Here is an 11,649-nt window from a genome sequence, read left to right on the forward strand (position 1 = left end):
GTGCCCCAGGGAGACAGAGATGTGCCCCAGGGAGACAGAGATGTGCCCCAGGGAGACAGAGGTGCCCCAGGGAGACAGAGATGTGCCCCAGGGAGACAGAGGGGTGCCCCAGGGAGACAGAGATGTGCCCCAGGGAGACAGAGATGTGCCCCAGGGAGACAGAGAGCCCCAGGGAGACAGAGATGTGCCCCAGGGAGCACAGAGGTGCCCTAGGGAGACAGAGATGTGCCCCAGGGAGACAGAGGTGCCCCAGGGAGACAGAGATGTGCCCCAGGAAGACAGAGGTGTGTCCAGAGAGACAGAGGGCCCCAGGTAGACAGATGCCCCAAGTAGACAGAGGTGCACCTGGGTGGACAGAAATGGCTGGGACAATGCACTGTCACAGGCAGGGCATCTCTCCCTGCAGTGCTGGATCACGCATCAGGTCCAGGAATGTGACATCTCCTTGACTCTCAGGTCTGAGTTTTGCAACCCCACGATGCCACAGTGACCTGCAAAGTGCCTGGCAGTCAATGCACACAAGAGGACCACAGGTCGCTGATGGTGTCGGGTTCATTCTCCAGCGAAGAAGTGTTTTGTTGGCAGAAAAGCCATTGTTGGCATTTGGAGAAAAGTAATAACTTAGTTATACTTTTTCTCTCCCATAAATGTTGTCTTGCTAAATACCCAGAAATACTCACTTTCACGAAAGCATCAGCTCAGACACACATGACACAGGTCATCACAGGAAGACCACTGTCTCCCGTGATTTAAGGGTTAGCATCCCATTTGCGATGATTCTGTATCTGCCACTAGAAGGTGATCGGCTGTGCCGAGTGCCCAGCTCAGTGACGCCCCTCTCCTTTCTCTCCCGCTCCGCCCATGAGACATCCCGTGGACCGTCATGCAGCACAACGGCTCAGCCCTCACCAGGGTCAAGGGCGCGGACCCGGAGCACCCACACTGGGCGGCATTCCAGTACGAAGCCAGCCTGGGGCAGCTGCTGGCCACCGTCGCCCGTTCCAGGCACTGCCAGCAGCTGCTGGAGTTCTACTGCAGAAGGTCTCGGCTGCAGGACTCACGAGGTAGGCGTCCGCCCGCGGACGGCCCCTGCCAGCCCCAGCCCTACCTGCTGAGGTGCGGGTGGAGGCAGCGTGGGGAGCAGGTCCAGCTGGATCCAGGGGCTGATGCTTACCTTTCCCTGCCGTGTCCCGTCTGCTCCTCGGTGGTGCTTCGGGCTGTGCAGTCCTTCCTTCTGATCGCCTCACCCAGTCACCGTTCCCTTTGGAATCTGCCCGTGCCTCGCGTCAGTCCTCACTGCTACAGGGCTTCCCAGCTGAGCCCCTGCATCTGGCCCTGACTTTTCAAACCATCTAATGTTTCACTCTTTGTGAAGGACGCATCTTTCTGGACACGGCTTTCACTGTGCGTGCCCCTATTTGGGAAGCTCTCAGGCCCTGCCGCATCCTCCCCTGCAGGGTCCAGGGCACTGCCGCCCTCACCCCACCCCACACCGGCTGCCCAGCTCCTGGTTTCTCAGAGTGGGTCGGGGTGTGGAGGCTGCAGGTGATTTATGATACCAGTTCATCCCTGAATTTTGCAAACCACTCCTCTTTTTACCCACGAGGAAAATGGCAAAAAAGCGTATGTAGCCTCAGACTAAAGCCACTCACTCAAGGTGGCTTCTCCCACAAAGGAGCAGATCGAAGGGAGGAGCTGCCCAGGGCTTCGGCACGCGGGTCAGGCTCTCCTGCCCCCCAGGTGCCGATGGGTGTGACCCCCCCTGCCCCCCACATCTCTGGAGCACCTAACAAGTCACGAATGCAGCCCGAGGCCCCTGATGTTATTACCATGTTAGGATAATCCTTGCTCGTGGCAGAGGTGAGGGACGGAGTTGCAGCCGATGACGATGACACTTCCTCTGGGTTGAAAGCATGATGGTGAAGGGATTATAATCGTAAAGCGTCGTTATCAAAATAGCTATTAAATAGCTAAATCCCGTCAGCCTCCCTGCAGTGAGTTTTCAGCTTCATTGGGAGGAAATTCTTGGCTGCCTCTGCACACATCTCTTCGCTGGCAGTGGCCACGCTTCCTCTTGTGAGCATTTGTCGGTCTCCGGTGGAGGGTCCGAATCCGACAGGGAGCGGGAGGGACCACGGCAGTGCCACACACCATGCTCGGGGTCTCGTGGTGGCCAGAACGCCACCCACAGGCGTGGAGGAAAGACCACGTGCACCACCGGCCCCGTGGGTGCGCCCCCGTGTGCCCTCGCTCATCACCTGCTCCGGGTTTGGGGTTGTGGGGGCTCCTGCAGACAGCGTTCCTCCTGTTCCGTGGCCCTGGGCGTTCAGGAGGAGTCGTGAGAAGACGGCCACTGCTCAGGCAGAGGAAGGCATTCACTCTGCCGGGGCTTAGACCCGCTTTCCCGCAGAGCGATGCCCCCAGACCGCCCCCTCCCCGGGGCCTTGGCGGGCATAAGCCCCACGCAGTGACTCCGTGACACCTGCAGCCAGGGCCCCGGAGAGCACGTCCGGCACCTGCTGTCTGCGCCGGGTTGTCATCTGCAACACGTGCGGCCCCCACACGTGTGAGCGGCTCTTGTTTTGATTTTGATGGCAACTCGCCATCAAATCATGTAATTTTTCTGATGAGAAATCATTTAACAGCGCGACTGAAGGACCTCGATGCTTTCGTTTATTTTCAAGGTACGAGACGCAGCACTGGCTCAAGTCTTTCAAGGGATGTAATCAGACCAACAGAAAGCTGGGTTAGATTCTCGCAGAAACAACATCCCGTTAGTGCCAAGATTGGATTATTTCTGAGATAGAGTGTTTCCTGGCTCTGCGGGTTTCTCACCACGGTCTGGGAGAGGAGGGTCATCTCGGGGTGGCGGGAGGCCAAGCAGACGTCACCTTTCTCAAACTTGTCTTTCAGACGGAACCCCCCTGAGCTGGTGGGTTGGACGCTCCCAGGAGACACACGCCTACTGGGGAGGGTCTGTGCCCGACGCGCACAAGTGCGCCTGTGGATCCGCGGGGAGCTGCATTGACCCCGAGTACCACTGCAACTGCGACGCCGACTGGGACCAATGGTGAATTGCGTGTGATTTCCCTCCGCGAGACGTGCCCTTGCTGTCGGCCAGAGTGTGCATGTTCAGGTCCAGGCTAGGGACAAGACAGTTACATTCCGTCCCAGTGAGTCAGAAACGTGCCTGGTGATAAAACAAGACACGGTCCGTCTGGACTGTGAAGATCGATGATTTTCTGGCCTCCTTTCCTTCTTGTCCTCACTTCCTGTTTCTTATTTCTGACCCCTTGGTCCCGGGCAAGGACAAACCCCCCAGGGGCGGCAGCGCGAACACACCCCTTGTGCCCACCTCCAGCTGCCAGCTCCCCTTGACCTCAGCGGGCGGGCGGGCTCCCGCCTCCTCACCCCTGCCTGGGTTATTGTTGAGGAAACCACACCTCACATCCTGCCATTTCATCCATCAACATTCCGTTACCTTGTCATGAAAAACCCACGGTGAATCATTTACACCTTTTGTTCAGTGTGGCCTCAGCCTCATTAACAATTTTAAAAGCTTTAAATTCTGCCAAATTAAGTGCACTTAAGAGATCTCCTTGTTACAGGACAGCTTCTGAAGAGTGTCCCTCTGATGTGGTTGACACTTAGGGGTCCCTGATCCAACAGGTGCAGGGAACGATGGCTAGTGGGACATCACCTTAGGCCTGGCCACAGGCTCTGAGAAGGGCTCCACCCAGCTCCTCAGGTGACCAAATGGTCCGATCACGTAGTTGGTCAAGTCAATTTATGTTTAAAATCATACGTATCGCGATATAGACCACACTTGGGAATAAAAGCCCAGGGAGTATCACGGATGTAAAAATGGAAGTCCACATTATTAAACAGAAGGATTGTCTCATGTTGATAGAAAACTTACGAAATTAGAAAATTAGTTCATTAATCATGAGGCTAAACAACTTGCATTGTATATTGATTTTGGTACTATTTATTTGGAAAGTGAAAATGTTTTGAAATCTCTAGGATCCATGTTTCAAATGTACCATCAATTTAAGAATGTTTCCCTTACTCTGATGTCTCAGGGGTTACCTTTCTATGCTACTCTCTGAGCATGGGTCACGGACACCAAAGTCACTTCTAAAAGAACAAAGTTTGATCCATGTGATAGGTTTGGCAGCAGAATGTCTGTTACACTCAGGAATCAAGACAAAGTTGGGCTGCTGTGGGGTGGGGGGTGACCTAAGGAGTAACAGACAGGAAATGTGCCTGGTGGCATCATTCAGAGCAGACCCTCGGTCCTCAACATGACGTAGGACAAGAGTGGATGTGCAGGGGCTCCTGGGCGGGGGTGAGTGGCTCTGATGGTCAGGGTCTGGGAAGGAGCAAGACTGGAAAACTGGGGACAACCTATGGACCAGATGTGAGGACGAGACATAGGGGGACCTGTGTATGTGTGGTCTCCTGTCAGTGACAAGCAGGTTGTCCACCGGGGAGAAACCACCAAACAGCTATAAGACCGAGTGTCTTGTCCAAAGGGCATGAGCCAGCTTCCTCGGACACCCTGATGCCTGTGCCGTGGTCCCTGTGACACATCCCCGCTGCAAACGATGTTTCCAGTTATGGGGCAGCATCACTGAACCCTCTGGGTATTACTCCAATGATCCAGTTGTAGAATTTCTGCTTCCTGTCTGCACCATGTGGAGTCCTGTGGTTAGAGCCCATGGCGGCAACACTAATCCAGAGCCACGGACACCACCTGGCCCCTTTGGGCAACTCACGCTGGCGAACCAGCAGGCAAAGGAAAGAGTTCGTGTTCTTGGCTCCACAGGACTGTGGCTGTCATGCTGAGCTGGGCTGCCTCTATCCAACAGGCTGGGGAGTACACCGTGAACCCAGGGAATTCTCTTCTCGTCCCTGGCACTGACTGGCCCAGGAAATGGCAATCACAGCAACCACAGCCCGGCAGAAGAAGGCCAAGGGTCAGATCCTGAGGAATGCGGTATTAGATTCGCTTCTGGGTGGGCAGCCTATCCAGAGGCAGTGCCTCAAGGCAGAGGGATGTCTAAGATGGGTGGTATGGAGGGAGCCGGTGAATGCTGTTTAAGACCTCAGAACCAACAGCAGGGGCCATTGCTTGGCCCACTGGGGACCGCTCCTGGCCACCGCCCTGAAGAGTCAGTTACAAGACAGAGTGGATTCAATGTGGGCACAAGTGGATCAATGGAGTGCAAGGGGAGGACTGTAGTGGACATTGCCAGGGCTGCCCAGAGGCTCTGTGCACGCCGAGAATACCCTTCTGCTCTCTGCCTGGAGGCAGTCACTGGCCACAGGGATGTTCAGGACAGGCAGATGTACCAGAGTGCAAACACAACCAGCACACCCCAGCATTTGTGAAGGACGGACAAGGTGTGTATGGGGATTCTTTACACTATGGCTGCAGTGTGTCCGTTAGTCCGAAACTTGTCAAAATGAAAAATTAAAAAGTTGTAAATGAATATGGAGGGATATGTGTGCGTGTGTCCGCACATGTGTATGTGAATTAGCAAGCTGGTGCTAAAATTTAAATGGAAGGAAAAGCATCAGAAATAGTCAAGACAATGTTGAAGAAGAACAAAGCTGGAGGACCTTTCCTACCGGATCTAAAGAGAGCATGATGTAGAAACAAAGATAAATGGATCACAGTGCAGGACAGTGTGTCTGCAGACAGACTCACACACTACGGGCCAGCCAAGCACAGAAAGAGGGTCCTTTAATAAACGGGGCTGAGTCGCTAGACATCCGTACGAACAAATGACTCTGGACCTTTACTTCACAGCACACAAAAACCAGCTTGAGGCAGACTTCAGATCAAACATCAAAGGCGAAAAGGTAAAGATTCTAGGAAAAAACATAGCAAGCATTTCCTGGAACCAGATCTCCCAGGGGTAACACTTCACGTTTTTACATGTGCCCTAATCTCTCTCCCTCCCTCTCTCTCTCTTCTTCACAATTTGTTTACTTATTTATCAGTGTAGATTCATGAATTTTTACTTAATTCAATATGCTATAATCCCGTACTATCATTATTTAATTTCATGCTTCAATTGTTCCAGATTTGACCAGTAGACGTCATTTCAAACTATGCCCTTTTGAATGCCGCTTTTCTTTGAGCATCTTCTTACCTTTTGGCACAATAACAGGTTCCAGACTCATCTTGCACTTTCTCTGCCCTAGGTTTGGAATCTGCCATTTCTCTAAGGAGCCCTGGTTCCTTTTGGGAACTGGTACTCAGGTACCTGGTACTCAGGTACCAGTACTAGGAATGAGGTGTGCTCACTGACACTGGAATGTCTTAAAAATCACTTCTCACGATTGCACGATTGCATAATTCCAGTGCAATACCAGGGGATAAATTCTAACCTTCTTCTCTCTATAATTGTAACCCTATTTCCAGCAGCAAGAAGCCTGGTCCTCATTTCCTACAGAACATGTTTTTCTATTCTCAGTCCTATAATTTGCAAGAAGGAGTTTCAGAACCTCTCGCCCATGGTGCGGGATGGGGGTTGGGGAAGGAAGAGGAAGCCTGCGGAGACAGCTGACATTTCTCTGGAGGTTTCTCCAACTCCATCGCCTGTCCATTCCCAAACTCACCTCCCCACTTTTACCTCCTCTCTCTCCTTACCAGGCTCTGTCTCCACCTTCTATCTTTTTCATCTCCATTTCTTTTCTTTCCCTACCTCTAACTCTGATTCATTTTTGAGAGAGGGAGAGGGAGAGGGAGAGAGAGAATCTTCAGCAGGCTCCATGCCCAGTGCAGAGCTCGATGAAGGGCTTAATCACATGACCCTGGGATCATGACCTGAGCTGAAATCGAGCGGGATGCTTAACCCACCAAGTCACCCAGGCTCCCCAACATGGACCCATTTCTCTCCCTTCCATTCTTTCCCTTCCTTTACCCTTTCCTACAGGTCGCCAATCTCATTATTTCCTTGTTTATCTTTCCTATGTTTATGTTTGCAAAAATGAGTAAACACTTGTGTAGTTTGTTATTTTCCTCTTCTTTTTTACAGTAAAGATAACATATCATCAATATTTTATGCACTTTGTTCTTTTTCACAGCTCTCTCCATTGTGTGGACATATCATAATTTATTCAAGCAAAGTCTTGTATATGGACATGTAGTTTGCTTATGGCAAATTACAAACAATTCAGCAATGCGTAACAAGTTTTGCTAGACATTACCAAATTGTCCTCAGCGTCCTTTCCAATTTATGCTCCCAGCGGCAATACAGAAGAGTGTTTGAATTATTGAGGCCAGGTGATAACTTGTTAGTAATCAGGGGGCTAGATGTCCCTTGTAAATTTGTGTTTTCCTCCTATTCTTTGAGGCTTGTCTTTCCGTATGAAGTTTATAATAAATTCCATTTTTTAAAATGCTAGCCCTTCATTAAAAAATTCATTCTTGCCTCTCTTAATGGGAATCCCATTAAGTTTACAAATTTATTTAGTAAGAAGTGACCCATTCATGATGCTGGGTTTTCTTATCCAAGCAAAAGGGATGTTCAAATCATCATTGCGGCTCTCAGGGAAGTTTTTCTCTACTCATTTGGTGCATTTTCTGTTAATTGAGTCCTTGATCATTTTATCTTCTTTCTTGGTATCAAAACTGGAGTTATCATTGTATCCTCTACCTGGTTATTGCTTATGTGCAAAGGCATGTTTTTACAGAATATGTTGGATAGCAGCAAAGCCCGTGGCCTTGAGATCTGAGTGGGAATGTCCCCCGTGTGCCCATTAGGTGATCTTCTGGTTTCAAGACCAAGGTATTTAGGTGACACGGACATTGATAGCAGAGACATAGACAGAGATATAGACCTAGAGTATACCTCGTATGTATTTGTGGAATCACACTAAGGAAGGAAGTACCTGCCTATTCTTATCTTCCTGGATGTCTCTTAGAAATGAGTGTTGACAAGTGTCAAATTTTTTTCAGCATTTATGGAAATAGGAAAATTATTTTTCTCCTTACATACCTTAATTTAGTGGATCACATTAATGAATTTTCTAATATTTAAATTGGAAGAAATTCCACTGGGTCAACCTGTACCATTTTTTGTGTGGTATTACGTATGTTTTACTTACTGGTATTTTAATTAGAAGGCTTCGTCAACCTTCACAGGTGAGCTAGCCTTCATCAGCTTTAATCAGATTTTCAGATGGAAGGGCCTTTTAAAAAATGTTAACATTTTCAGTTTTATTCTGATTGATCGGTGTGTGTTATTTAGAATATTCCTACTGTAAGGAACTTACTGTCATTTTCTCTGTGATCTACTAAGTGATCATGTTCATAAATGTCCCATGTGAGCTTGAAAAGAAGTTGTACTTCTTTTTATTGGGTGTATTGGGTGTAGTTATTGGGTGTATTTTGGTATATTACCCGTAGGATTTACTCCACTGATTATATTATTCAGGTCTTCCGTATCTCACTCATCTTTGTCTCCTCTTGTGTTAAATTATCTTATTCTTAGTGAGTTTCTACGCCCAACTCCTTGCGTTTTCTGTAGATTTTGCTTCAAAAGGTGGTTGGTCTGATATTGTGGAGTGTAGGTACTGATGACTGCGTTGCAGCTCAGGGCTCAGGCACCACGAAACCTCCTTTGTCACACGCTGCCTTGAGTTTGAACTGTACTGGGACACCAAGATTGCCACGGACTCCCTGGTTCAGTGACATGGCAGCTGGGCCACCACCCTCTTACTTTCGGCCTTTCTGAGTCACTTCGTGTGGATGTGTCTCTGGTTTACAGTGTACTATTGTGTCTTAGTTTGGGGGCCAAATCTGAAATCTTCTATGTTTTAAAAGTTGAGTTAAACCCACTCGTATTCATTGATAAAACTCATATGTTTGGGTTCAACCCTATCATATTATTTTATGTTGTAGTTATTAAGGCAGATTGTTATATTTGCTGTTTCCTTTTCACAAGATACATATTTCTTTGCTGTTCCACAAAACTATTTCTTCAGTAATTAGGGAGGTTTGCTTTTTTTTCTTATAAGATTTTACCCTATGGCCTTCGTATTTAACCCATTACTATCTGGTTTGTAGGGGTTTTTTTTTAATTCCTTTTAGTCCTTACCTATTACCTACATGATCACCGTGAGCCTACCCCACCTTCCCTCTCTTTTCTGCCTCGTCCCTCTTATCATTCCCATCTTGCCAGAAAATAGTGCTAACACAGTGCAGCACAAATCACACAAAATGCCATTCACCTGCCTTCATCTCCTTCTTTTTAGTCTTAAATCTACAGTTACTTCCAGCTTTGCAGATGCCAGGTTGTCTGTACGTCTATTCATTCATATTGGCTTTCTTGAGAAGAAGGTGCTGGGGGTTCACGCTCACATGGTTCCAGCTGCCTCTGCAAAGCACACATTACACCCCTTGACTGGGGCCGCACCAGCGCCGTAGGTAACTTCAAGGGGGCTGGTGTTCTCGTGGCGGTGAGTTTCCCAGCTAATCTTCTCACTAATGTGTTTACAGCGTTCGGTGTCGGGGCCTTAAGTAACTTCCACTAGTCCTGTTCCTGGAGACTTTCTGTCTTTGATGCTCATGTGAATAGTATCATTTTATATTTCGTTTTCATTTCTGTGTTGCTGGTATGCAGAATGCAATCAGTGTTTGCATAACTGGCCCTGTGTCCTGTGGCCCTGCTAGACTCACATTTCTACCTTTCATTGATAGTCTGTAGATTCTTCTGGATTTTCTGCACCCATAACCATTTCATCCATAATTACTTATAATTTTGTTTCTTCTTTTCCACTGGTAATATTTCAGTTATCAAACTTCGATGGTACATTGGTGTTTATTACGTTACTGTTTCAGCCACTGTCTCATCTGAGATATTGCTAATACAGTAAAACGTTTAATTGACCAAGATAGTTATTAGTGATAACATATTTTTATATAAGTAAAATTTCTTATAAGAAGGTCAGAATCACTCCCCTTATTTGGGACAGCCTCCAGATCTGATCGTGAGCGTCGTTCTGGGTGATCTCGCGGTCGATCGAAACCATCACTGTTGGAGTTTGGTCCACCCCTTCCCTCTTCCTTGCCAACCCCGAAACTGAGTCCCCCTTCACCCCCCACAAAGTCCCTGCAAAACAACAACCGAATGCATTCTTGGAAAGTCATAGTATTGTTTTCATAGTTTTAGGAGTTGCTAAACATAAAGTGTGAGGTTCTCCTACTGGACCGGCGGCGAGTGAGAGCACGCGGCAAGTACCCCACTTCCCAGGCTGCCTACAGCGGGCCCTTCAAGGAAAACAGAGAAAACAGAAGAATCGTGGACCCTGTTAACTAGGCGGTTTTGGGTAAAGCCACAATCACCTGAGCAAAATGGGAACTTGGACGTAGTTACGCTGCATTGTGAACAGGATCCTTTCGACTCGGCAAAAACACGGTTTTTGAACCAACACGAAGCAGAGATTTGTTTCATGACCTTCCCAGCACGCATGGGATGCGGTGAGACGAGCCTTTGATGTTCCCGATCTTCTAAAAGCATCACACCTTCAGTAAAAAGCCCTGGTTTCTGCAAAGTGGTTCTTTAAAACCCACAGCCCTTAATGAACCACGTCAGCTGCACCTCCCCGGCCCGCCCACCTCGGTGAGACGTGCTTGCATATCTGCGACACGGACGGGAAAGACACGGCCGTAAGTCTCGCTCCCAGCCCCTCTGCCCTGGGTTATCCCAACGGCAAGTATCAGTAGATCTGGAACATCCAAGTTCTACCTTCTTCATCAGCATGAAGCTCAGCCAGGTGAAGCAGTGGAGGCCAAATTCGGCCAGTGATCCAGCTCCTGCGACCGGCCGGGCCTTACTGTTCAGACTTCAGTATTTATGCTTTCCTATCTCAGTATCTGCACTAAATACAGCTACAAGACGGCTTTTAACACAGGAAGAAGAATTTAAATAACAGTCTATCTTAGTCTGATCTAAAAGAAATGCCTAACTTCTTACCTCTGATAGCTCTTTTTTTCTGTTAGATAAAGGAACTTCTAACTGCACAAAAAATAAGATGGCTATACTTCAGTGGCTCTCATCTTTCTCCCCAGTCTGAGCAGAGGTGGTACCGGCAGATGTACGGAGGGTAGAAGGTAGTGCAGATTCAGGGGCCCAGCAGCTCCAGTGAGACCCTCTACTGTCTACAGGTCAGAAATCCACACAAAATTGAAGCCCCTCATAAAAAGAGGAGGGTCTTTCAACAAATGAAAGCAAGCCCTTGGTGCCAGAGAAATGGGGCCTCGCCAGCCCACTGCCCACCTCGAATCGTCCCGAGACTCTGACGGGGCTCACTGGACGCTCGCTTTTGTAGAGTGGGTGTGACAGCCACGCGTCCTCAGTGTGTCCCGGACGGAGGGCGGGGTCTGTCCCTGTTCCCAGGCAGAGCGTGAGCACAGCCCACGTTTCTCAAGCACCTTCCCACGAACCATCTCATCGGCTGAAGTTTAGAGTCTATTGCACCGAATTTTATCACCAACTGGCTTCAAATACGTTTTTAAAAATACAAAATCAGTAAGAAGGGATAAAATAAAAACAAGATAGTTCTTTAAGGTATTAATAATAAAGTCCTGAGCAAAAAAAAAAAAAAAAAAAAAAAAAAAAAAAAAAAAAAAAA

The 11,649-nt window shown here is 48.4% G+C and overlaps 1 protein-coding gene across 1 annotated transcript in view; it reads left to right on the forward strand.

Annotated features, from left to right (window-relative positions):
• Positions 1-11,649, forward strand: part of LOC125910904 (contactin-associated protein-like 4) — a 132,926-nt gene that overhangs the window by 83,715 nt on the left and 37,562 nt on the right. Inside the window, exons 13-14 of the mRNA XM_049614444.1 lie at positions 867-1,064; positions 2,914-3,070. Of these exons, the coding sequence (XP_049470401.1) occupies positions 867-1,064; positions 2,914-3,070 (355 nt within the window). The remainder of the gene's footprint in view (positions 1-866; positions 1,065-2,913; positions 3,071-11,649) is intronic.

This window comes from Panthera uncia (genome assembly GCF_023721935.1).
Source record: "Panthera uncia isolate 11264 chromosome C1 unlocalized genomic scaffold, Puncia_PCG_1.0 HiC_scaffold_3, whole genome shotgun sequence".
Classification (NCBI taxonomy): Eukaryota; Metazoa; Chordata; class Mammalia; order Carnivora; family Felidae; genus Panthera; species Panthera uncia.